This window comes from Salvia splendens, chromosome 18, assembly GCF_004379255.2.
Source record: "Salvia splendens isolate huo1 chromosome 18, SspV2, whole genome shotgun sequence".
Lineage (NCBI taxonomy): Eukaryota > Viridiplantae > Streptophyta > Magnoliopsida > Lamiales > Lamiaceae > Salvia > Salvia splendens.
Window position 1 is genome coordinate 4,752,103 of NC_056049.1, and position 27,280 is coordinate 4,779,382.

General features: G+C 36.1%; 3 protein-coding genes and 2 long non-coding RNA genes across 6 annotated transcripts; 3 read left to right on the forward strand and 2 right to left on the reverse strand.

Annotated features, from left to right (window-relative positions):
- Positions 1 to 202: 202 nt before the first annotated feature.
- Positions 203 to 1,247, forward strand: LOC121776622 (SPX domain-containing protein 3-like). The gene is made up of 3 exons (XM_042173814.1): positions 203 to 214; positions 502 to 667; positions 745 to 1,247. The coding sequence occupies exons 1-3, from the start codon at positions 203 to 205 to the stop codon at positions 1,245 to 1,247; spliced, it is 681 nt and encodes a 226-aa protein (XP_042029748.1).
- Positions 1,248 to 7,846: 6,599 nt separating this feature from the next.
- Positions 7,847 to 9,424, forward strand: LOC121776594 (berberine bridge enzyme-like 8). The gene has a single exon (XM_042173791.1). The coding sequence runs from the start codon at positions 7,847 to 7,849 to the stop codon at positions 9,422 to 9,424; it is 1,578 nt and encodes a 525-aa protein (XP_042029725.1).
- A 4,629-nt stretch (positions 9,425 to 14,053) lies between these two features.
- On the forward strand, positions 14,054 to 27,172 carry LOC121777527. 2 transcript variants are annotated; one of them, XR_006045513.1, is made up of 3 exons: positions 14,054 to 14,665; positions 18,784 to 18,847; positions 26,832 to 27,172. It is a non-coding gene; the product is annotated as an uncharacterized LOC121777527 (long non-coding RNA). The 2 variants fall into 2 exon arrangements; XR_006045512.1 differs by lacking the exons at positions 14,054 to 14,665; positions 18,784 to 18,847 and adding exons at positions 23,084 to 23,567; positions 25,549 to 25,612.
- Positions 14,121 to 17,584, reverse strand: LOC121777526. The gene is made up of 3 exons (XM_042174810.1): positions 17,251 to 17,584; positions 17,072 to 17,159; positions 14,121 to 16,778 (listed from the first exon to the last, which is right to left on the reverse strand). The coding sequence occupies exon 3, from the start codon at positions 16,757 to 16,759 to the stop codon at positions 15,236 to 15,238; it is 1,524 nt and encodes a 507-aa protein (XP_042030744.1). The 5' UTR covers positions 16,760 to 16,778; positions 17,072 to 17,159; positions 17,251 to 17,584; the 3' UTR covers positions 14,121 to 15,235.
- On the reverse strand, positions 23,647 to 25,374 carry LOC121777528. The gene is made up of 2 exons (XR_006045514.1): positions 23,973 to 25,374; positions 23,647 to 23,881 (listed from the first exon to the last, which is right to left on the reverse strand). It is a non-coding gene; the product is annotated as an uncharacterized LOC121777528 (long non-coding RNA).
- Positions 27,173 to 27,280: the final 108 nt, after the last annotated feature.

A 27,280-nucleotide genomic window follows, 5' to 3' on the forward strand; every position in this document is an offset into this window, starting at 1 on the left:
ACTCTAAGCATGTCTTACTTCACTGATGTTAACAAATACATCACTATACGAAAATAACACAGAGACTTCACTCTAGCATTGAGACACATCACTCTAAGCATGTACTTACTTCACTGATGTTAACAAAATACATCACTATACGAAAATATCACAGAAACATCACTTTAACCATGGAATACATCACTCTAACATGCTTAAAGTGATGTGTTCCAAGGTTATAGTGAAGTGTCTGTGATATTTTCTTATAGTGATCTATTTTGTTCACATCAGTGAAGTAAAAACATGCTTAGAGTGATGTGTTCTAAGGTTAGAGTGATGTTTCTTTTTCAAATTTTATATTCCTCAATTAATATATTTTATTTTTCAAATTTTGCTTGTGGATGTATTTAAACACGAAATTGCATTGACCATCACTCTATCTGATTTTTTAAATCAAATTTTGAATACTATTTATCCAATAAAATAGTAGTAGAAATTACTAATTAATGAATATGAAAACAGGAATTGCCTCAGAGAATAAAGAAAGTGATGGAGAAATGGGGACCTAATGGCAGTGAAGCATCAGAGACGGAGTTCAAAGAGCAAATGGCTAAAATCATGAAAGACATCGTCAATTTTCACGGCGAAATGGTTCTGTTAACGAACTACATCAACATCAACTACACAAGTATATAAATATAAATACATTCAATCCAAATCCCCAATTCTTCATCACAATTTCAATTTTTAAAAAAAATTGCGCAGGGCTGGCGAAGATCCTGAAGAAGTACGACAAGAGAACCGGCGGAGTTCTGCGGCTACCGTTCATCCAGAAAGTGCTGCAGCAGCCGCTCTTCACGACGGACTTGATCTCGAAGCTTGTGAAGGAGTGCGAGAGCACCATCGAGTCAGCGTCCCCGCAGTGGGAGAGGGAGGAGGAGGTGGTGGCGGTGCCGGGGGATGGAATATTCCGGAACACAGTGGCGGCTCTAATGAGGATGCAGGAGAATATTGAGAATTTGCTAGTTGTTGTAGCAGCTCAGCAAGGGTTTGGCGATGACGATGAGGTGGGGAATTCCACTGCATCGGCGGCGAGTCGAGCGGTTCCGGCTCCGAGGCGGGCGATCGGCGGGGGGAAGCGGAGGAGAGGGGCTATAGTGGGGAGGCAGCCGTGTGAGGCAGGCCGGAGGAGGATGTCGCTGGACAGGAGGTGCAAGCTGCTCCGCCATCTCTTTCGTGAGAGAAGGAGAGAGTGTGTTTGTGTGTGAGCTTGAATGGCGTGTGTATGTGAAAATATGAGGACAAAGTTAATTTCCTAAAATACCACTATGCAATTTTTACTAACTAAAAATATTTACTTATTTTGGTCATTAGATTAAGATAATGTGTGGCTGAGATTTGTTCTCTAGTTATACACTTAATATTAATTATACTTTGATCATCTCCCTATATATATATATATATATTATATACAGCATGACTGTAATTTAAATTTATTTTCATATTGATCTATTTGAGTGAATATATAACCGTTTATATGCACTAAAAAAGATAGAAAAATTACATTATAGTCAATACGTTTTTTAATTTATGTTGTAAAATTTGTAGTTATATACATACACATATTTTTAGTTATAAAAAAGAAAGAAAATCATACACATAAAATAATAGTACTAACAAAATGTTGTAAGATTGTATTTTTATTGCGGTTGATATGGGATATTATTATTATAGTATGCGCATATATAAATATGAAATATATATAGGAGCTGAAAATATATTGGTAATCCATATTTAGATTGCAATTTTTCATAAAAGTAGTATAATGAGTGTTTCCTAAATAATTGCATGTCTACTCTTTTAAATTCCTATTTGTCAATAAATAATTGGTTGGATACATCACCTCATGGTGCCATGGTGGTGTGGAAGGAGTACTGAATATTTTCTCGTGTGGACGTATAAATCTTCTAATTATGTTGAATTTTATATTTAGGATTTTTTTTTCTGCATTTTACTCAGATTTTTTTTCAAAATTCTAGTAGAAATGAGAAAAGAAATTGAAAAAAGTAAGTTCAAATATATATAAAAAATGAAATATCATATCAATTACCTAATACTAGAATATAACATCATTCATAAATATTCCGAAGGAGTATAAGGGCATTTTTGTTGCTTTTTTATGTTTGGGGAAGGGGTGTTGGTCTTGGTTTTGTAGCTTGCTTCTCATTTGTCTAACTCTTGGCTAGATATCCACTTTGTTTAGATATCGTTGTGTTAATGATCTTGTTGTTTGTTTTTTTAGATTGAATTTTGTTCTTTTAATATTTACCACCTTTTGTGGTTTGAGTTTTTTATCCAATAAAAAATGACCATCGACGATGTCTAGAGGTAACACATGTCATTTGTGCATACTCAATAATTTATAAAGTATTAATACTCCTCCATCCCATGTTACTTGCACGTTTAATTTTAGGTCGTAAATTTTGGATTGAATTTTTAGTGTAATTAAATTAGAATTTGAAGTATAACGAGATATCACTTAATAAAGGAGCGCTTAACTTAATCTAACATATTAATTAAATACATTAATTCTAACTTCAACTAGAAATAGTGTAATTAGATTGTGACGAGCCGAAATGGAACAATACAAGTAACATGGGACGGAGGGAGTATATTTTATTCGGTATAAAAAAAAGGTCAATTTGTAGGATGGGACGATGTTTGATAAATGCATAGAGTTAGGTAATGCAAACAAAATTTTAGAAAAAGGCAAAATTTATGGCATTCTCTAAATAGAATGTCAATGGTTACAACTTATAATGCGGAAATGGGTCAACTACAAATCTACAATTACTCAATACTCACCACCTACTTCACCACCGCATGTACACACATATCTCGATTCTTTAATATAGTAGTAGTACTATATTTTTATTAAAATATCATTATAACGATAAAGAAAATTAAATACCGGAAGTCTATTTATTTTTACAGATTTACTATAAAATCAAAACATAGATTTAAACCAATTTACACATATTTAATTAAATTTTAAATGATAATCATAACTTAAAGCTAGAAAAGAATTGATCATTAAATCACCAAAAATTCACGAAGAAAATTTCATAATTGATGGGGCCATGGTCCTACACTCCTATATTGCTTTGTGTACATAAGTCAATGTCACACACTTTGGAAATATAAATAACATAAAAACACACACATGGATTTTGGAAGCAAGAAAACAATATCGATATTTTCAACGATGAAGAGTATGTATCTTTAAACAAATTAGCACACAAGATTCGGATGAAACACCAATGTATAATATGGCATCTATATTTTTCAAAAAATGCGAGGTATTTCAAAGTAAAATAGGAAGTAATTGGTATTGGTATAGTAATAAATGCGAATATTTTGAAATAAATACGTAATTGAATATAGGGCTGGGTCGATACGATATATCGTATCGAAAATTTTGTATCGTTATCGTATCGAAAATATCGATATTAAAGAATTTTGTATCGAAAAAATTTTGTATCATTATCATTATACGTAATTTTGTATCGTTATCGTATCGAAAATATCGATATGAAAGGATTCCGGTATACCGAAATTTCGGTATGGATAACATCTATATCGTTACCGTATCGAAATTTCGGTATACCGTTATAAACAGTATATCGAAATTAAATGGATATCTATTTATATATTTTTAATTATATTATTATTATAATAAAGACTTCGGACGCGGCGGCGGCGCGATGCTGGACTCGGGAACGACGCTCACGGTGCTGACGACGCCGGCTTACGAGCCCGTGATGGCTGCCTTGCGGGGGTCGCTGCGCGGTTCCCAGTGGGTGTATGAAGGGGAAGTGGGCCCGCTCGAGTACTGCTTCAACTCGACCGGGTTTGATGAGAGGGTTGTGCCGAGGTTTATGCTACATTTTGTGGACGGGGCGAGGTTTGAGCCGCCGGTGAAGAGCTACGTGATCGATGACACACCCAAGGTGAAGTGCCTCGGGTTCGCGGACGGCGGGGCCGGGCCGGGTGCGAGTATTGTTGGGAATATTATGCAGCAGAATCATTTGTGGGAGTTTGATTTTGGCAAGAGGAGGTTGGGGTTTGGTCCCTCCTCTTGTGCTTAGACTCAATTTGGCCACATTGGTGTCCCTTTTTCTCATTCAAATTTATATATATATAGATTGCATGAAATGAAAATTGTTTGAGGGTACATGAGTGGGTTATAGTGATATAGTGCCTCATTAAAAGTGCTACTAATAAGATGATCATGTGATTGTGATGGTTATTGGTTAGCATTGTTGAGGATTCATTTTGTTGTTTCTTCGCTTCTTTGTCAACACTACATCTTTGTTTGGTTTGGTATACTTATGTTTTGACTTTGAAGTTAAAAAACTAAGGTTAGTAAAGTCTGTCGTGATTGTAAGTAGTACTCCAACAAGAATTCAATTTTGTATAGCAACTCAACGCTAACTTGCTAAGATATCATTTTCTTAATTACTAGTATAATGAAGTACATTTAAATCTTTTCCCTTAAATTTAATTTTTTTTAAACTATAGCCAATTTTCACTAAATAATGATTAATGATTTAGGCGTTTTTTCAAAATCACTTAGGCGTTTCCTAGGGTTGCTAATATAGCAAAGTCAATGAGTGTATAGCAAAGTCAACAATTGCGGCTGTAGGTGATAATTTTTACTAAAAATGGAAAGAGTGCAAATAACTTGGGACGCCCAGAAAGGAAATAAGTGCAAGTAGTCCGGGACGGAGGGAGTACTATTTATTAATTGTTATTGATTACCTATATAAATGAGGCATTTTTGTGTGATGTATGATGGAATTTGAAAGGTTTAAGAGATTGATGTTGTCTTTGTATCTATAAATACATGTTCTTTAGTTGTGGAATTATCTTTTCATTGTGGTTCTATATTTTTTTGTTCGCGTTTCTCGACGACAAATTATATTAGAGCATGGGGTAGAGGGGTCGTAGATGACGCTCGATGATGTGGTGGGATTTATGTGTAGCATCATTTTTCTGCGGCTAGACGCATGCTCAATTTGCATTTTTTATTTAATCTTTTTCGGTATTTTTATTATTATTAGTTTGATTAATTTTATACTAGATTTATTCTATGTTTGAGATTAAATGTGTAATATGTAAGTTGTTGTAAACTACAAAAGTTAATCTTATATGCTAGAAGATTATTGATAGAAACACCATTTACATGTATTGTTTTCTCTGCAAGTGTTCAGTCCTATGAGTTCTGTTGGAGAATGACGAGTTGTGAAGAATCTAAGGTTTTAGTTTATAATGTTGATTTTAATTTTAAAGTTTATGTAGTGTATAAAAAAGTTTATTAAAAATAATGAGTAATTATCCATTGGGTTTAATTTTTTATTGTGATAGATTTTTATCTTCCTACTCCATGATTTAATGTTTAAACATTGTATTATGTGATTGTTTCAAATTTATTATGCTTCAATATTAATTTGTATAGATTTTTTATTCTCTTATAACTAAAAAATTGTTACTCATATTGTTCATTGTTAATAATAATTCTAATTTTATTTAAAACTGGAAATTAATACTTTAAAAATATATAATATGTGCGTAGCACATGGGTGATACTAGTAGTAAAATAAAAATCGACCATTGACGATATATAGATATCGGATAAAGTTTGTCACATTTTCCCATTTCCGTCCATTACACAAATTTATCACATTTTACTTTTTACCATTTTTTGTAGTTGACCTTATATTCCACTAACTCATTCTCACTCAAATTTTATTTCAAAACTAATCCACTAATTTTTTTAACTCATTTTTTTAAAAAAATTCTTAAAATATATATGTGGTTTAAGTGTTGCAAAACGGAGTATGTCATATGCTATGTCATATGTGCATACTCAATAATTTATGGACTACTATTGTAATATTTTATTCTATACAGAAATAAGTCAATTTGTAGGATATATTATTCTATACAGAAATATGGGAATTGGATTTTATAAAATTGGTAACAGTGAAAGAATCACTACATTTAACTTCAATCTTTAAATCAGTTATTGTTTTACTTTTTTCATCAAGAGAATTGAAATTATTGTCATAATACTGATGAAAAACATACTTTTTAGGAATCATAATATTCCCACTCCTACAACAATCCTGTATTAAAAAAAAGAATTTGGCATCTGTCACAAATTTAATTTTGTCAACATATCTAAGATACCAGCCACATTTAATAAAAATTGCCAGAAGTTTATTAAATTTATGCAAATACAATCCTGTATTATCTAAATTTTAAAATTACTCCAAAAATATTATAGTTCTTGAATTTATTTCGAAGTAGCTGGATTAATCAAAAGTCCAAGTCATACATGGGCAAGATAGGTGTGCACGTCTACACTAATTTTGTTAATGGGTAAACATAGTGATTTGCAAAATCATCAAAATTAATGAACAAATCTTCCTAATCTAGAACTGAAATCAGATTCAATATACCGTAATTCCTAAATAAATTAGGGGATAGGAGTATATTTATTTATTATTGGAGAACTCACTCTCCAGTTGCTAACTATAACTAATTTAAAACTATATGATTTTAGAAATCTAATGGTCTAAAATTTGCCATGTGTATTTTTCATTTTTATTAATTAAATAAAAAAAGATAAAAAAACTACCAAATTAGGGTTGAAAATATCAACACAATGCTTTGAGAATGTCAACACATTAATTTAAGATTGACATTCTCATATTTTGGTTTTTATACATGTATTATATTGACATATTTTATATACTATGTTGACATTTGTTGTTGTACGAAAAAATTGAAATTTTTTGAATTTTTTTTTTCAAATTTTGACATCGGAACATATGCAAATGGGATCTCGTTAGAATCCTTATGAAATTATCTTTAATTTGATATATGTTGTGCGAAAAAATAATTTAAATCGAGAAAGTTATATGCGTTTTAAAGTTATGTGATATTTTTTTTCAAAAGCTAGTTACAACTAATTTATTGTAAATTGACCTTATTGACGTTTTTTTTGTTATCGTATTGATATTTCGGGATTGATGATCTAGGCCTTTGATTTAAATATCTAAGATTTATTATTTAATTATAGTTAACAATTAAGTATTGAGTTAGCAATATAACACTCTCCTTATTGGAGATATCCGATTTGAAAAAGCAACAAATCTGTCAATTTTCAGAAAAGTAGTGATCGAACCCCAACTTGTTCTGCACAATTTTATGCTACCAGTTTAGAAGCACACTCAACATGTAAACTCATTACTTTGACTCTGTTTACGTAAAACATGCATAAAATACTACTATAAAGCTTCAAATGAGGCACGTACACGTAGGAATATGCTTGCAAAACTCTTCAAATACAGACAGACTCATATGTCTTTCATATTTAAATTGGAAATCCCATAAGAATGCGTCTCATTCTTTTTTGAAACTATCCATTATATTCTTGTACTTCATGTTTTCAATTTATTTACCATATAACTAAATATCCTCTCAAAATAACAAATGTGACCATTTCTCAGCTGTTAATGTTTATTAATAGCATCACTTTCCTGATTTTCAACATTTGTTACGACATTTCTTATTTAATATGCATAAGGGCCTATAAATACCTCTTGTTTCACACATTATGCATAAGAAAGATTTAGATTTCAATATCTCTTCTTCTTTCTCTTTTATTTATTCGTTCAACTTCTCCGAACCCCCGCTCTAGTTTTTGCTCTTCTTCTTGCAACTTCGAAGCCCTCGGTTAGTTGCTGGAGGTAGATACCAACTGATATCATCATCATCTCTCAAATTTTTGCCCTCGATGATGAAGATTTCAAACATTTCCAAATTTCTTCTTCTTTTTCTCATCTCCTTGTGTTTACACGCAGCTTCTGCTGCGGATAAACACAATGATTTCTTCAAATGTATAACCCAAAATGATTTCAACAACAATGTTTACACCCCATCAAACTCATCCTACTCTTCCATCCTCCGATTCTCCATCCAAAGCCTAACATTCATCTCTGATTCCACTCCAAAACCGGCCGTCATCGTACAACCGGATCGCGAAACTCAAATCCCTCCGGTTATCTACTGTGCCAAAGCCAGCGGCTTGCAGATCAGAACCCAAAGCGGGGGCCATGACTACGAGGGACTATCCTACGTCGCGCATGCCCCGTTCGTGATCCTCGACTTGATCAATCGCGAGGAAATCACGGTCGATGCCGCGGAGAAGACCGCATGGGTCGGAGCAGGTGCAACCATTGGTTCTCTATATTACAGGATCGCCGAGAAAAGCCCGGTTCTAGGGTTTCCGGCTGGAGTATGCCCGACTGTGGGCGTTGGCGGCCACATTAGCGGCGGCGGCTATGGCACACTAATGAGAAAATACGGCCTGGCCGCAGACCAGGTCATCGATGCCAGAATAGTGGACGTCAACGGCATAATCCTGGACAGGAAATCAATGGGCGAGGATCTGTTCTGGGCCATCAGAGGCGGCGGGGGCCCCAGTTTCGGCGTGATCACTGCCTGGAAGGTACAACTGGTAGATATTCCAGAAACCGTCACTGTTTTCAATGCCGGCAGAACTTTGGAGCAAAACATTAACCATTTAATTCACAAATGGCAATCCATCGCTCCCGAATTCGTCGATGATTTGTTCGTGAGAATCATCATATTACCTTTCGACGTACAAGGAAGAAACAAGACGATTCAAGCTATATTCAACTCACTATTCCTCGGGAAAATCGACACATTGGTTCCGTCGATGCAGAAGAGCTTCCCCGAGTTAGGGTTAGTGAGAGAAGACTGCAGAGAGATGAGCTGGATCGAATCCGCCTTATTCCTCGCGACGTTCCCCATCGATGCACCTGAAATGCTGCTGAACAGAACTCAATCTGTGGTGAAATACTTCAAAGCGAAGTCCGACTACGTGAAGAAGCCCATCTCTGAATCCGGGCTCAAAGGCATACTGAGGAGGATGTTCGAGGCGGAGGCCGGCCAGTCTGTGATCATCCTCACCCCTTACGGCGGGAGGATGTCAGAGATTCCGTCCTCCGCCACTCCGTTTCCTCATAGGGCCGGAAACTTGTACAAGATCCAGCATCTTGTATATTGGAATGAGAGCGAGAATCAAGATTCCGAAAGCTATACAAGCTGGATGAGGAGGCTTTACAGCTATTTGACTCCTTATGTGTCGCGCTCGCCTAGGCAAGCGTACCTCAGCTACAGAGATCTCGATATTGGAGTCAATAACCCTGATGGGAAGACGAGCTATAAACGAGCCAGCATTTGGGGTAAGAAATACTTTTTGGGTAATTTCGATCGGCTTGTCCGGGTGAAGACAATGGTTGATCCACATAATTTTTTCAAGAACGAACAGAGCATTCCGCCGTTGCATTAAAGATTCGGACAAGCTAATGTTACTCTTGTGCATGCACTGAGGTTGATTGCAAAATGTTTTATTTCGAATAATGTTATTTGTAAGAATGATGAGTTGTTAGGATAATAAGATGATAAATTCGTGAAATTTGTTTATAATTTTGTGCTATATAAATACTTGTTCTAATTTGAATAGTTTTATAATAATGTTATTACATTAATATGCAGTTAACGTGGAATATTCAATGAAAACCGCACTAGATGAAAATCGTGTATCTAATGAAGTTTGTTCCAAAACTTCCCAACTGCCTAAACAAGGAATCATCATTGAGATAAAAAATATTTTAGTACTACCTAAGATATGAAGCTGACCTTAACTAAAAAATAAAAGAATAGCTGGGAAATTGCAAAATGTTTTCATGTCTGATTCGAATTTAGAGATGGCAAACCGGTTGTCGGGTATTATCAGCCTAAACCACCCGATACCCAAAATTATAACGTGCGGGTTAAAGGACGGGGAATTGCATCCACATTAATTTCGCGCATTTGGTAAAACTTTTAAAAAGCAAAAATATGAAAGAACACGAATTTATGTAAAAGTGAACAAAAATAACCAAAACGAAAAACCATCCGTAACAACTCGGCTATGGATAACAATTGTTTATAAAGCATACACATTTTTATACATAAACTATTAAACTATGAAAAAGTTGTTGTGGGACGGGCCGGGCCGGGCCGGGTTTGGCTCAAGACTGATAAACCGACGGAATTTGGATGCGGGTATTGTGGCACTGTTTTGCATCCTAGTATTTTTTATAATAATAAAATAAAGAAAGAAATTGATTATCAAATTTAAAATATAAGGAAAATCTTTGATGCTACTGTGAACTATTTCTTATGTATCATCATAATAGTTAAGATTATATTTGTGTTGCGAATTTTAAACTGAGTTAAGAAAATCTGGACGAGACATCTAATAAATTTAGTTTGTTATTTAGCAATTGGTTTTAAAGATTATCCAAAGAATAAATTCAAAATAAAAGTTGTGAGGAAGGAGAGCTCAGCTGCTCATTTTAGAACCAGGGTTGAATTGAAAGAGTGAGGAAGATGGGGTTGGGTATTTATATCTGGGTTAACTCCTTCTTGTTGGGCTAAAACTAATTATTTTCTTTTGGGCAAAAGAAATAGAAGAATAAATCTGAGCCCACATCATTTTTATTTAAATAATAAGTGCTGCAGTAAATAATTGGAGGAGGCCCAATTCTGAGATTAATTGTTTTGGGCTGAAAATGAAAAGAGAGTCTTGGCCAGTTTCTAAAAAAAAAAAATCTTTTGGAAGGTATTTTTAATCAAGTCTAAGTGTTAAATCAAGGATCAATTTAATATTTTTATTAATTGATTTACATTGCTTTTCAAATGATGTAACTAAGGCTAAATAATTTGATCTTAAAAGTTAATTTAAAATTTTAGCATGATCCAAATTAATTTTGAAACCTAAGATTAGTAGAAGAAGAAGCCTGGAATAAGATGCATCACATCAAGTTTTTATATTTTTATTGAAGCTTAATTTAGCTTGTATTTGTTTCCAAAAAAAGGAGAACCCGGTGGATAGTAACATTGTAAAGTGGAGAATTATTTTCAAAAATTTTGGCAAACGAACGAGGCGAGGCCAACTTTTCTCCAAATTCGGTGAAATTTCTATCCTACATACTAATATGGATAAAAATGCAAATTAATTTTCAGTGATATTTTATGAAAACTCGAACTTATGCTCATTGTTTATTTCAAGTAATGTTGTCTTGGCATAAATATTTTTATGTGTGATGCCTATTTGTTTGGATAAGGCCAAGAAAGTGATGAATCGAATTCGGGTCCAAGTGAGGTGGTGTTCCTACTCGGACTAGTGTACATAGGAGACATATGGCCAAATGGCGGGTTTGGTGACCGTGAAAGGTGGCCACCTTCCCGGCACAAGAATGCATCTAAATCCAGAAATGTCCAACTCGTGGCCTATCATTATGTTTATCAATAATGCATTCTTGTGTCTCACAAACTCTAAGCCTCCAACCCATGACCTATCTCTGTTCCAGCCCATCGCCTCCAACCGTGCTCCAGCCATCCACTTCGTCTTCAGAAGAAGGTAAAATCTCAAACCTATCTATTTTCTTCTCAGCTCTCAAATTAGTGTTCAAAATTAGAATACTTCAAAAGTTCTTGTGTTTTAGGCATTAATATTTATTATTCTCCAGATATGGCAAAGAACCAAAAGAACTTAGACTGTGCTGTCGAACAAAGATTTTTAGTAAGCTCGGGTCTTTTTAAAAAAAAACCCTGAGTGTTACTGTGATGATGGCTTGACAATATTTTCAAATGTACATTTGTATTTTCCGGCAATGTGTTCATTGACTACTCATGTACTCAGCCCTGCATATATTTCTAAATGTGCAGTTTGAGCAGCGAAGTGGTTGAAGAAGTGATATTGAGACAAGACATTTAATTCAGCCAGATTAGGACTCTCGGAGGCTGATGTCTTCATACATGCAACCACGTTTATTTGCTTTCATTGTGCATCTTGAAAGATCCAAGTCTATTTTGTTTAAAAACTCTGGTATATTGAATTTTTTTTATAAACAATTACTCGAGTCTTCAGGATCTAGTATCTCTTATTTTATGTACTAGCACTGGATTAGTCATGTCCCGCAACCATTGATTGATCTTATTTTCCCCTATTTCTCTCTCCCACTTCTTATACCCCACCCCTAGTCATGGTTCCCCGACTATGTTATCTTTAGCAAATGTAGTCGTGACATTTATGTAAATTAGATTCCTTCTTATCCAATGCAATCATGTGTTACATAAAAGAATTTGATGGATCATGGTTTGTGTAGTTAAGGAAATTCAAAATTCAAATACAATAGTACTACTTTCAAACTCGAAAACGGCGGGCACACAACACGTTATAATATGGGTGAACACAACACGATAACAATATGAACTTGATTTACATGGTTGATTCAATTTAAAGAACAAAAATTTGATGTAAACAATTAAAACATAATATTATATCTTAAACAGAATTTTAAAAACATGATACCATTGGACAATAGCATCTATCTCAAATTTAATTTTGTCAGCATACCCAAGATGCGAGCCACATTTAATAAAAATTGCCAAAAGTTTATCAAATTTATGCAAATTAAATTTCTTTTTACCCAATACAATATTATTCCTGTATTAAAAGAAAAGAATTTAGCATTTGTCTCGAATTTAATTTTGTCAATATACCCAAGATGCCACCCACATTTAATAAAAGTTGGTAAAAGTTTATCATATTTATTCAAATTAAATTTCTTATTATCAAATACAATCCTGTATTAAAAAAAAAGAATTTTGAATCTGTCACAAATTTAATTTTGTCAATATACCAAGATGCAAGCAACATTTAATAAAAATTGCCAAAAGATTATCAGATTTATGCAAATTAAATTTCTTATTATCAATACAATCCTATATTAAAAAAAGAGAGAAGAATTTGGCATCTGTCTCAAATTTAATTTTGACGACATACCCAAGATGCCATCCAGAATTAATAAAAATTGCTAAAAGTTTATTAGATTTATGCAAAATAAATTTCTTATTATCTAATACAATCCTGTATTAAAAGAAAAGAATATGATGGATCATGGTATGTGTATCATTATGCATATATAAATAGGGCAAATTGCATACATAGTTTAAATATAAAATCAGGCAAAATGGTTTCACCAACTCGAACCTTATTTATTGTTTTTCTCTTCATTGCTGCCTTAGGTAAACTACAAACGCCCTTGTGTTTTCATTGTATTTAGACAAGCAATCAAATATTTGTAATTCAAATAGATCTCTTGTTGGATAGTTCTTTTTAAATATTAGTGATTATGAATATTAATTGGACTTACTTAGTCCACTTGGGTATAGAAAATTCAAGAATTCTTTTAATTTGTATTTGATTTTACTATACTATGTTATGTTATCTATATATGTTTATTTGATTTTGAGTTGGATTTCAACCCGCTCGATTTATCAATCCTTGGATTATCTTCGATTCGGGCCAATCAAGATATTTTTGGGTCTAATTGTTTTGGATAGAGGGTTGATTTTGTCTCATCTTTCGGACGTTCACCCAAAAACGTCTTATTGTTAAATTATCATTTAGTACCCATCGTTTCATTTTTTGGAATGAAATGTCTCACCTTTTAGAATTTATCATTTCATTTTTGGGAGTAAAATGTTCAGCAAAAAAATTCGAATACTGTACACAACTGCCATGTCAATGAGTGAACGTATCAAAAAGATATTTCGCAGAACATTTTATTGTAAAAAGCAAAACGAATTGTACTAATGGTAATTATCTAAACCTTGTGATATTTTTAGGTAAACGCTAGACAAAATCGTCAATTTCCATAATATTTCCCCAATTCCTTGTCTTCTTGGTCTCTTTGGGTTGGTTAGTCAGTTCGAGCTGAATTGACACGCCCAACATAATAGTACTCTTGATTTGTAACGACACGCTAAGCCAATATTATTAGAAACAATATTATTAGCTTGATTATCTATATAAGTAACTTTTATGTGATTAAATCCGAACTACGATAGATTATCGTTGTTGTTTGTTTTGACGATAGACAAATGAATAAAACACACGTAAATATATATTACACCTTTATGAATACAATAAATTTAAGTAAATAAATAAAGTCCCATAATCAAAATCTTAATGTCCGATACATCCAATAAAAGTCCAACAAAAATTTAATTTAATACATCTTTTGTTCTAAAGAAAATCGGGTACATCAACGAGAACAGCTCCGAACTGGAATTGGATTTTTTTTCCTGCACCAAATTAAACAAATAATATATATATAAAAAAGGGGAGAGAGGGCCGATCATGAGGATGATTTTTTTTTTCAAAACATTAAATGCCTCATTTAATGAGGGCAGACAAATCATATCCCTTCTGACAAAAGAGAATAATTAGAGATAAGAATACCATGCAACTTGCTACACCAACTTGTTACACGTCACTTTCAATGCCACCTTTTTTGTATTGTATACAATCATTTTTCTTTCCCTCACACACACATCACCCTCAAATCCTAAGTAATCCTAAGTTGTCTGCACACACCAAGCCAACATGGATATAGGAGTTTGAGGAAGGAGAATTTCACACAATTCGTAGAGTGAAACACTACCATCCAACAACACTTAACTGCCACATCAAAAGGTAAACACCAAGCCTTTCTTTTCTTTCATCTATGTACAAGCATGCATATATGTAGTTGGAAGAAGAATCTGCCCAAATGTTAACAATAAACACCAAGAATTACTTGTTTCACCATTAAGTCTTCCAAGAAGACACACAATTGTCCGGAATTCACCAAATTTATAAAATAGACAACTAAGTCCTACAACCAGGGTAAGCATAAATTGAGAATCTTATCTTGAACATGAATCTGCCGGATTTCCGGCGACGGCTTGATAAGGGTGAAGTTCCCTTATCACGATAAAAGGCAGTCGCCGGAGCTTTGCCGGTCAATCAAACCAAGATTTAAGATTGCAAAAAGATAAAAAAACGATAAAAGCTAAAAAGATAATTTCATATTTCTTGATTGGAATAGAAGAATACAATATCTCCTATTTATAAGACTATAATGACTTAGGGAATAAGAAATAAAGATACTACGAATATATGGAAAGATATGTTAATTCAATACTAAACTAAATAAGAGAGTTTTAAGGATATTCTTGAGATATTCACGTATCAACTCCCCCACGGTTGAAATTCACCTTGTCCTCAAGGTGGGAACCACGACACACGGATGAACATTGCGAACAGAAGTTTTGGCGGGGCCTCCCCTCCTGGATCAAACGATCCCGGTCGCTGCGTTGGAACAATTGCAGCATCATTCGACAGTTGCTTCATACGTGCAACTATGAATACTGCGGACTCGCGAGCTTCTACTTCTGTTGGATGAGGCGAATCCAACTCCACCTTGATGAAATTGTCAATTAACACAATCCCATTTTCAATATCGACAAACAAGGCATTACAATCAACTATCAACTGATACTCTGGATCATCTTCCAAAACAATTCCAAGAGTGGAGTTCTCAGACCCATTTTCCAATGCATCTTCAACTTTCTGCATGATGTCAGTAAATCGCTGAGTTTTTTGTAGTTTCGACACACTGTCAAGATCCTCATAGTTAAGTGCTTCTATATCCGCTAAATCACCATCTATATCTTCTTCCATGTGCTCAGCATCGTCGTTATCTGCTACCAGAAGATCATCTTCGTTATCAGACAATTCATCACCAACCACCACCGGCACGCGCGATCTCCAATTGACTGCATCAGACCCGTCAAAGCACGGGGGCGTCATCGTCGCGTAACGTAGTCTGTCTGATCGATAATGGTCGTAACGGGGTGGTTCGGAGTAACCCCCACCGTCGTAGCGTGCCCAAGGGTTGTCCCACGCCGTCGATTGTCGCCCAGCGTGAATTTCATGGCTATGGTCGGGATTATCCCTCGCGGTCCTATCCCTCGCCCAATCAGAATAGGGCGGCTTCGGATCGGGCCTCGGATCAGGCCTTGTCGGTGGCGGTGGCTGATCCTGACGTCGCTGACCAAAACGCTGTATATCAGAATAGGGTTCCACTTCTCGCCGGCCCCAATCATTCTCCGACGCCGGCACGTGTCTCCCGCCCCGATTGTCCCATCTATGTGCGGGATTGTCCCATGCAGTGGGGCTTCTCCCTCGAAAACCATCGTTGACTGCCCCGAAACGGTCACACTGCTTCGTCTCTGAGTTTAGCGGAAGGAATCTGCTCCGAGACGGCCCGGTGAACCCTTTTTGCGTCTGGTTCGACTGAAAGCCATCGTTGCTAGGCCCGTAAGCATCCCACGGCATCTCCTCCGAGTGCGGCGCATTGTAATTGCTCCGAACCTGTGCGCCGTCAAACCCTAGATGTGGGTGAGACGCAACCGCTGTCGCCGCTGACATGGTCGGTCTATTTCTTGCTGAATCGCCACGCCACCGCTGCCAATCATCAAAAGGAGGGTCTGGGTCTGGGTCTGGCCATGGCGGAGGAAGCGCGACGTTATGCCGCCGCTCTGGGTCTGGCCATGGCGGAGGATGCGCGACGTTCTGCCGCCGCTCCATCGCGTCGAAGCGCGCCTCCACACGTGCAAGCGACGCCAGCAGATGTTCGAACGCCATCGCCGTGGAGTCCAGCGATCCACTCGACGCCGTGAATTGCTCAAGGCCGCGTATGACTCCGGCGGAAGTCACAACTCCCGATTCCGTACGGCTCCCCATTCGATTCGACAAGGATAATCTGAGATCGTCAATGAAAGCACCAGTTGATAAGGGTGAAGTTCCCTTATCACGATAAAAGGCAGTCGCCGGAGCTTTGCCGGTCAATCAAACCAAGATTTAAGATTGCAAAAAGATAAAAAAACGATAAAAGCTAAAAAGATAATTTCATATTTCTTGATTGGAATAGAAGAATACAATATCTCCTATTTATAAGACTATAATGACTTAGGGAATAAGAAATAAAGATACTACGAATATATGGAAAGATATGTTAATTCAATACTAAACTAAATAAGAGAGTTTTAAGGATATTCTTGAGATATTCACGTATCACGGCTCTTCGGCAGCCCGGAGACAACCAAGGACAGCCCCCACTCCGATACGTCACTAATTTCACAACCTTCACAAATTAAATTCCAAAACTTTTAAATCTAAGATTATAAATTCTTAGAAATTGAAATGAAAGGGAAGAACAATAAATCAATCCTTACCTTTCGGGAGTCCGACGGAGCGGCGGCGCTGGCGAGCGGCGGCGAAGCTGGAGAGAAAGAAGGGACGGCGGCGGCAGATTGAGGAGAGAAGGGGGCTGGGGCGGTGGAGCAGCGGTGATGTGAGGCGGTGGAAATCGAGAGAGAGAGAGAGAGATCGGAGTCGACGGCAACGTCGATTCTTGCACCACGGCGAATCGGAGAAAATCGGCGGATTCTGTTTTGGGGAGAAAAGAAAAAAAAACGCGAGGGAGAGAGAAGAGAGAGATACGCATAGGGGGGTTAAGGGAGTATTTGATTTTCTCGTTTAATTATTTAGTACTCCTACTATAATATTTATTGGGTTAAAGTGAAAAGTGAAAAGTGAAAAGTGAAGGAAGGGAGTAGACTTGCTTAGGGAATGGGAGAATACTTCCATGTTTTCATGTTTTATCTTTTTCTTAAATCACTTTTGACTTGGGCTCCTTCAAATTATTTTGGGTTGGGGATTATTATTGTTTTGGGCTCTAAAATGTTAATTCTTTGGCCCGATAATGATTTGTCTCACATGTGTAATAGCAAATATATTAGACTAGTGGAATATTTCGAATCACACTAAGTTTAGTGAAATCAATATTAACCTTTTGGGGATGACTTGAGATAGGGAGAGTCTGTTTCCTTCTTCAAGTTAGAAGCTGGACTACACAAAGTTTACAAATTGTTTTGAGATGAGACAAATTAATTGAATGGAAGTTTGGACTATGTAAACATGAATTCGAGCACTTATAAACAAATTGGGGCTGCAGTGCATAGTGAATGTGAGGTTCGATTTCAAATTTAATTATTTCTAGGCTTAAATCAAATGGTTAAGTAAGATAAAATGATTTGTTATGATCCAAGTTGTTATGTTTTTGTAGAATAATTAGTAAGGTACACAACACCAATTTTAGTTGGGCATTATTACATAAATGGAGAAATAAGGATGGGGATATATTAATTTGGGCTATTTTTCTTTTGGCCTCACTAAATAAATTGGTGAAATAAGGTGGACTAAGATAACAATTATCTTGGGTCAAGTAATTAATCCTTGGGCCGATAATTTAATTGTTGAGAATTAATTAGTTAATTTTTTGGAATATTTCGAAGGATGAATAATTTATCCCAAGTCCGAAATAAACATTGCAAGGGAAAACATCTTCGATAATTAATTCATGTGCTCAATTAAATCTTAGGATTTAATTCGATATCGTTGAGAAAAATACGAGGAGCCAACGGAGGAATTATAGGCGTAAGCGGCCGACCGGCATTGCCCCGCGACGCCTCGGGCGGCCGCTAAGGAAATGGAAAGAAAGAGGGAGACGACGTTCTCAAGTCACAAAAATAATTAAGTTTAATAAAGAAGTGCTATTAATTAAATTTTTCCCAATTTAATTAATATGCAAGTTTCTAAAATTTCTATCGGTGAACAAATGATAAAAGAAATAAAGTAGGGGCATGCATTCATATAAGTATGTGAATTTTCTCGAGTCTTATTAGTACGTTATTTATTTTCAAAAGGCTATCTCCGTGAGTTAAGGGTGGAGTCAGGAAAATTCAAGTTAAGGAGTTTTAAGCAGTCGAGGTGAGCTTTCTTATACTAAAAATACAAATTGTATTTTATGAAAACTTGAACACATGTTCGTTATTTTTTTAAAGATGTTGTCTTGTCATAAATATTTTTGTGTATGATGCCTATCTGTTGGCTACGGCCAAGTGAATTATGAATGATGATATAAGTCGAATTCGGGTCCCAGTGAGGGTGGTGTCCCCACTCGGACTAGTGTACACAAGCTCCCTCTGCATGTAGGGCAGAGCAGGTGACCGAGGAAGGTGGCCACCTTCCCGGCACAAGAATACCTCTGACATGTTGGGTAGAGAAGGTGACCGTGCGAGAACACCATCTCGACGGCACAATGTGATCAGATATGGCTAAGTACAGGAAAAAAAGGGACTGCAGTCCAATGTGAGTATTTTTAGTAAGCTCGGGTCTTTTCAACAACACCCCGAGTGTTACTGTGATGATGGCTTGACAATATTTTCAAATGTATATGTGTAATTGTCGGCAATGTGTTCACTGAGTACTTTTTGTACTCAGCCCTGCATATATTTCTAAATGTGCAGGTTGAGCAGCGAAGTGGTGGAGGAAGTGCTATTGAGACAAGACATTTAATTCAGTCAGATTTTGACTCTCGGAGGTTCATGTCTTCATACATGGAACCGCGTTCATTTGTTTCCGTTGTGCATCTTAAAAGACTCAAGTCTATTTTGTTCAAAACTCTGATATTTTGAAATTTCTTTACAAACAATTACTCGAGTTTTCATGATCGAGTATCTTTTCTTCTGTGTATCAGCACTTGATTAGTCATGTCTCGCAGCCAATGCTTGATATTATTTCCCCCCCCCTTTCTTCCCCGCTTCTTTAATCCTCCCCTAGTAGCGATCAACCGTGTTTTCTATCCTTAGAAAATGCGGTCGTGACAGAGTGGTATCAGAGCATTCTTTCTCGCTCTGAACCCGAGAATCTTCTTTGAAAATCTTGGTCTAGCCTTGTTCCACTAGACTGTCTAATGAAAATACTCTTAGCACTCCCACCAATCGCGCTCAATGAGGAAAAAGGTAACTTGTTCTTTTTCAAAAGAAAATCAAGATGTTTGAAAGTTTGAAATGGGAAATAACTCATGAAGTTAATTTGAGTGAACAGATGAAAATGCTATGTTTAAAGAAAGAGTTGATGTTTCTTGATTTGGTAGCGTGCTTAAAGAAAGAGTTAGTATGTCTTTTCTTGGCTAAAGACTGTGAATGTATGAATAAAATAAGTAACTTTCCTAAATGGAAAAAAAAATAATACTGAAATATGAAAGTATAAAGTATACGAGCATGGTACCAATTGTTGAAATGATGTCTCCTTTTGAGTTTGTGAAATGATACCTCTTTTTAAGTTAGTAATTGATCATGTTGCTAGTATCGGGAAATCGAAATTTCTAAAGAACATAGAATACTTAGTTATGCGTTCCTTCTAGAACACAATATGAACTCGAACTTAGAAGTACAATATGTACATTTATCGCTTTCCCGAGCGACGAAAAGAAAATGACGCTATAAGGAAGAAACTTCGTCATGAGAAAAGCAATCCAATATAGAACAAAACGATGTTTCTAGAAAGATGGTAGGGGTGAGATGCCATTTTCTACGTCACAATGACATGAATAATCTGGGTTAACCTTTGTCTTTCTTGACAATCCAATCACTCCAAAGGATCATTCCTTTGATCCAACTAAGCGATGTACATATACATAGCAAGAGAATATGATTACAATGTAAACAAAGCACCTAGGTCTATAATATAAGTAAACAGAAACGATGTGTTACGAGGTTGAGCGTTATGACGAACCGAGAGTACCAAAGAGCCATAATCCCCACATATGGTCATCTGACGTGATCGTAAGGTGAATGTAGCTTGTGACCAAAGTTTTCCATAACTTATTTATTATTCTCTATAAAGAGTTAAACAAGGGAGTATCACCATCGTAGTTAACCAGGAAGATTCATCAACAACGCTTACTTGGGTTCCCATGAATTCCAATTTCTCGAATCCCCCTGATCAAAATACTTTTGTTGAATTAAGACCTTAAATGACTTCCTTTGCAAGGTAACGTGTCATTATCTTTCCTCTTCTATGTCAAGGTTGTGCATCACTTCCAGTTCTGAGCTTGCACCCTCATGTTTTCTGATAACCTCCAGTGAATACAATCCTTCTTTACTCATTCTGTATAAAAGCAATACTTTGACTCCCTGAATTCTTGCCAACAAACTCTTATACTCGGAGCTGCTTTATTTATACCCTTCAGAATGAACATGTTTCCCTAAACAATTGTCTTTTCAATGATGTATCCCTCAAAGGTCATTAGTGGACCTTTTTGTTTTCAAAAGTGCTTCTTGACAAGCTCTTTATTTTATATGAGTAGTTCCCTCTTATTAATTCCACTACAATTATTCTATCATGCTTTGAGCTCTTCAGCAACTCCAGGTCTAAAGCAATTTGCTCTGCTCTGATTGTCTTCTCTCTACTAGTTAATTTTCTTGATTTGGTTATAAACTTTGTAAATTCATTAACCTGATATAGTATCACGATTTTGTTGACCCAAAAGGGTAGTTTCTTGTTATTCTTCTTTCTCAAATACACTTGAGACCAATCATTTTCAGTCTTACTATATTGGAGCAGCCATCTGGTAAGACCTTATTAAACCTTTTAAATTAACCCTTTGTGTTTTCAGATATACTTATTGACAAGCTCTTTGTTTTACCTGAATACTCTCATCTTATGAATTCAAATATGACTATTGTCTCTTGATTTGAGCTTTTCTGCAAGCTCCATGTTAAAGCTGGCACATTGCTTCTCTCTTGGCTAGTTTCCTCTTGTTGCCCCCTTTATTAGTCAGTTTCCCTGAACTGCTTACAAACTCTAAAAATTTCGTTGATATGATCTTCTATCACAGTGTTGTTGAGCAAATTGCAATTGTTTGTTTTCCTATTCTTTTCAAATCCGTTTGTAACCAATCATCTCAGATCTTCCTGTTATCATCTAGGGATACTTGAAACTTTTCTACTTCACTGTTCATTTTGATTATATTATTGGCAACCTATTATTAACATCTACATTCTATTCATCGTACCCTCACTTTCGCAATTTATTCCATCTGGCAAGCTCTTCCCACAATAAAATTTCCAAGCTCTATGGGTATAGCTCAAGCCCTTTGAATTTGTATTTTTTTTATGGGAGTGAGCATAATGAGCCCAATTGAGCCTAGTCTTTGCACTTCATGAAAACCTTTGTTGCAAGCTACTGGTGAGAGTTTGTGGTGAACCAAACACCCACGTAATTGAAATAATTATAATTGTTTTGTTTTCATGGCTACCTTGGAGCCTACACAAAGCAAGAACAATTCGAATATTTCTCTTGGGATCCCAAATTCAGTTCCTATAAAAGTTAAAACTGTTAGACCACCTCAAAATTTCCTAGCGTGAAACAAATCCGGAGTCGGATCAAGGAAGCGCAAGACCGGCAAAAAAAAAATCCTACGCCGATGAGCGTCAAACCGAATTGAAATTTAACATCGGGAAGAAGGTCTTCTTGAAATTATCCTCTTCCAAAGGAATAACCAGATTTGGAGTCAAGGGAAAGCTGAAACCACGATATATTGGACCCTATGGAATTCTGGAAGAAGTGGGCCCAGTAGCATATCGCTTGGCATTACCACCCAACTTTGGGAATGTACACAACGTATTCCACGTCTCCCAACTTTGAAAATACGTGTTCGATCCAAAACATGTGATTCGCCATGAAGAAATCGCTTTAGAGCCTGACCTGAGTTACGAAGAAAAGCCGGTAGAAATACTAGATCGAAAGGTGCAACAGCTTCGGAACAAGTCGATTACTACAGTGAAGGTTTTGTGGAAAAACCACGGACCAGAAGAGGCAACATGGGAGCTAGAAGAGAAAATGAAGGAGAAATATCCCGAGCTTTTTGTCTAAATACATCCTAAATTTCGGGACGAAATTTCTTTTAAGAGGGGTAGAATGTAACGACCCGCTAAGCCAATATTATTAGAAACAATATTATTAGCTTGATTATCTATATAAGTAACTTTTATGCGATTAAATCCGAGCTACGATAGATTATCGTTGTTGTTTGTTTTGACGATAGACAAATGAATAAAACACACGTAAATATATATTACACCTTTATGAATACAATAAATTTAAGTAAATAAATAAAGTCCCATAATCAAAATCTTAATGTCCGATACATCCAATAAAAGTCCAACAAAATTTAATTTAATACATCTTTTGTTCTAAAGAAAATCGGGTACATCAACGAGAACAGCTCCGAACTGGAATTGAATTTTTTTTCCTGCACCAAATTAAACAAATAATATATATATAAAAAAGGGGAGAGAGGGCCGATCATGAGGATGATTTTTTTTTCAAAACATTAAATGCCTCATTTAATGAGGGCAGACAAATCATATCCCTTCTGACAAAAGAGAATAATTAGAGATAAGAATACCATGCAACTTGCTACACCAACTTGTTACACGTCACTTTCAATACCACCTTTTTTGTATTGTATACAATCATTTTTCTTTCCCTCACACACACATCACCCTCAAATCCTAAGTAATCCTAAGTTGTCTGCACACACCAAGCCAACATGGATATAGGAGTTTGAGGAAGGAGAATTTCACACAATTCGTAGAGTGAAACACTACCATCCAACAACACTTAACTGCCACATCAAAAGGTAAACACCAAGCCTTTCTTTTCTTTCATCTATGTACAAGCATGCATATATGTAGTTGGAAGAAGAATCTGCCCAAATGTTAACAATAAACACCAAGAATTACTTGTTTCACCATTAAGTCTTCCAAGAAGACACACAATTGTCCGGAATTCACCAAATTTATAAAATAGACAACTAAGTCCTACAACCAGGGTAAGCATAAATTGAGAATCTTATCTTGAACATGAATCTGCCGGATTTCCAGCGACGGCTCTTCGGCAGCCCGGAGACAACCAAGGACAGCCCCCACTCCGATACGTCACTAATTTCACAACCTTCACAAATTAAATTCCAAAACTTTTAAATCTAAGATTATAAATTCTTAGAAATTGAAATGAAAGGGAAGAACAATAAATCAATCCTTACCTTTCGGGAGTCCGACGGAGCGGCGACGCTGGCGAGCGGCGGCGAAGCTGGAGAGAAAGAAGGGACGGCGGCGGCAGATTGAGGAGAGAAGGGGGCTGGGGCGGTGGAGCAGCGGTGATGTGAGGCGGTGGAAATCGAGAGAGAGAGAGAGAGATCGGAGTCGACGGCAACGTCGATTCTTGCACCACGGCGAATCGGAGAAAATCGGCGGATTCTGTTTTGGGGAGAAAAGAAAAAAAAAACGCGAGGGAGAGAGAAGAGAGAGATACGCATAGGGGGGTTAAGGGAGTATTTGATTTTCTCGTTTAATTATTTAGTACTCCTACTATAATATTTATTGGGTTAAAGTGAAAAGTGAAAAGTGAAAAGTGAAAAGTGAAAAGTGAAAAGTGAAAAGTGAAAAGTGAAAACTGAAGGAAGGGAGTAGACTTGCGTAGGGAATGGGAGAATACTTCCATGTTTTCATGTTTTATCTTTTTCTTAAATCACTTTTGACTTGGGCTCCTTCAAATTATTTTGGGTTGGGGATTATTATTGTTTTGGGCTCTAAAATGTTAATTCTTTGGCCCGATAATGATTTGTCTCACATGTGTAATAGCAAATATATTAGACTAGTGGAATATTTCGAATCACACTAAGTTTAGTGAAATCAATATTAACCTTTTGGGGATGACTTGAGATAGGGAGAGTCCGTTTCCTTCTTCAAGTTAGAAGCTGGACTACACAAAGTTTACAAATTGTTTTGAGATGAGACAAATTAATTGAATGGAAGTTTGGACTATGTAAACATGAATTCGAGCACTTATAAACAAATTGGGGCTGCAGTGCATAGTGAATGTGAGGTTCGATTTCAAATTTAATTATTTCTAGGCTTAAATCAAATGGTTAAGTAAGATAAAATGATTTGTTATGATCCAAGTTGTTATGTTTTTGTAGAATAATTAGTAAGGTACACAACACCAATTTTAGTTGGGCACTATTACATAAATGGAGAAATAAGGATGGGGATATATTAATTTGGGCTATTTTTCTTTTGGCCTCACTAAATAAATTGGTGAAATAAGGTGGACTAAGATAACAATTATCTTGGGTCAAGTAATTAATCCTTGGGCCGATAATTTAATTGTTGAGAATTAGTTAGTTAATTTTTTGGAATATTTCGAAGGATGAATGATTTATCCCAAGTCCGAAATAAACATTGCAAGGGAAAACATCTTCGATAATTAATTCATGTGCTCAATTAAATCTTAGGATTTAATTCGATATCGTTGAGAAAAATATGAGGAGCCAACGGAGGAATTATAGGCGTAAGCGGCCGACCGGCATTGCCCCGCGACGCCTCGGGCGGCCGCTAAGGAAATGGAAAGAAAGAGGGAGACGACGTTCTCAAGTCACAAAAATAATTAAGTTTAATAAAGAAGTGCTATTAATTAAATTTTTCCCAATTTAATTAATATGCAAGTTTCTAAAATTTCTATCGGTGAACAAATGATAAAAGAAATAAAGTAGGGGCATGCATTCATATAAGTATGTGAATTTTCTCGAGTCTTATTAGTACGTTATTTGTTTTCAAAAGGCTATCTCCGTGAGTTAAGGGTGGAGTCAGGAAAATTCAAGTTAAGGAGTTTTAAGCTGTCGAGGTGAGCTTTCTTATACTAAAAATACAAATTGTATTTTATGAAAACTTGAACACATGTTCGTGATTTTTTTAAAGATGTTGTCTTGTCATAAATGTTTTTGTGTATGATGCCTATCTGTTGGCTACGGCCAAGTGAATTATGAATGATGATATAAGTCGAATTCGGGTCCCAATGAGGGTGGTGTCCCCACTCGGACTAGTGTACACAAGCTCCCTCTGCATGTTGGGCAGAGCAGGTGACCGAGGAAGGTGGCCACCTTCCCGGCACAAGAATACCTCTGACATGTTGGGCAGAGAAGGTGACCGTGCGAGAACACCATCTCGACGGCACAATGTGATCAGATATGGCTAAGTACAGGAAAAAAAGGGACTGCAGTCCAATGTGAGTATTTTTAGTAAGCTCGGGTCTTTTCAACAACACCCCGAGTGTTACTGTGATGATGGCTTGACAATATTTTTAAATGTATATGTGTAATTGTCGGCAATGTGTTCACTGAGTACTTTTTGTACTCAGCCCTGCATATATTTCTAAATGTGCAGGTTGAGCAGCGAAGTGGTGGAGGAAGTGCTATTGAGACAAGACATTTAATTCAGTCAGATTTTGACTCTCGGAGGTTCATGTCTTCATACATGGAACCGCGTTCATTTGTTTCCGTTGTGCATCTTAAAAGACTCAAGTCTATTTTGTTCAAAACTCTGATATTTTGAAATTTCTTTACAAACAATTACTCGAGTTTTCATGATCGAGTATCTTTTCTTCTGTGTATCAGCACTTGATTAGTCATGTCTCGCAGCCAATGCTTGATATTATTTCCCCCCCCCCTTTCTTCCCCGCTTCTTTAATCCTCTCCTAGTCGCGATCAACCGTGTTTTCTATCCTTAGAAAATGCGGTCGTGACATGATTCAAGAATTAATAATAGCAGATTTGTACTCCCTCTGTTCCCTCATAGTTGAGTCATTTTTTCATTTTGGGAAGTTCTCTCATAGTTGAGGCATTTCCATATATATTAACTTTTTATTCACTCTTACTTTATTCTCTCTATTTTATTCACTTTCTCTTTTGTTCTCTCTACTTGTTTCTCTTTCTTACTTTTTTATCTATTTATTTAACGTACTCAACATCCCTTTTTTAAACTTCACGCCGAAAAGTTTCGCCTCAACTATGAGGGAACGGAGGGAGTAATATTTATATTTTTTTTGTTTGTGTCTTTCTTTCTAGGTGTGGAAGAGGCGTTTGGAGGATCATGCACGGATACTTTTGGAAGTTGTGAAGATGCAGTTTGTTGCGAGGATGGAAGCTGCGGTGCAAACTGTTGCAAATACAAATGCAACAAAGCTCACCCAAAAGCCAATCCCAGCCCATTTTGTGCTTTGATCGATGTCGGAAAAGCGTGCTACTGCAATTATGATTGTTGAAAGTTAATATCTTGATTATGTTTTTACTAAATGTACTTTTGAGTGCTAATTTTATGTTTTACGGATTTGTTAAAACTTTATAGTATTTCATTCTACGGTTTTCATACATCAAGAAATACACCGAGTATGTACTATTTTCATTTAGTCTGTTGCACAACAGGTTGCATTTTCGAGTTTTGAAGATTCTTTTTTCTCTAATGAGGTTGGACTCATTTTCTACTAACAATATTTTAATTACTTTTTTTCTATCTC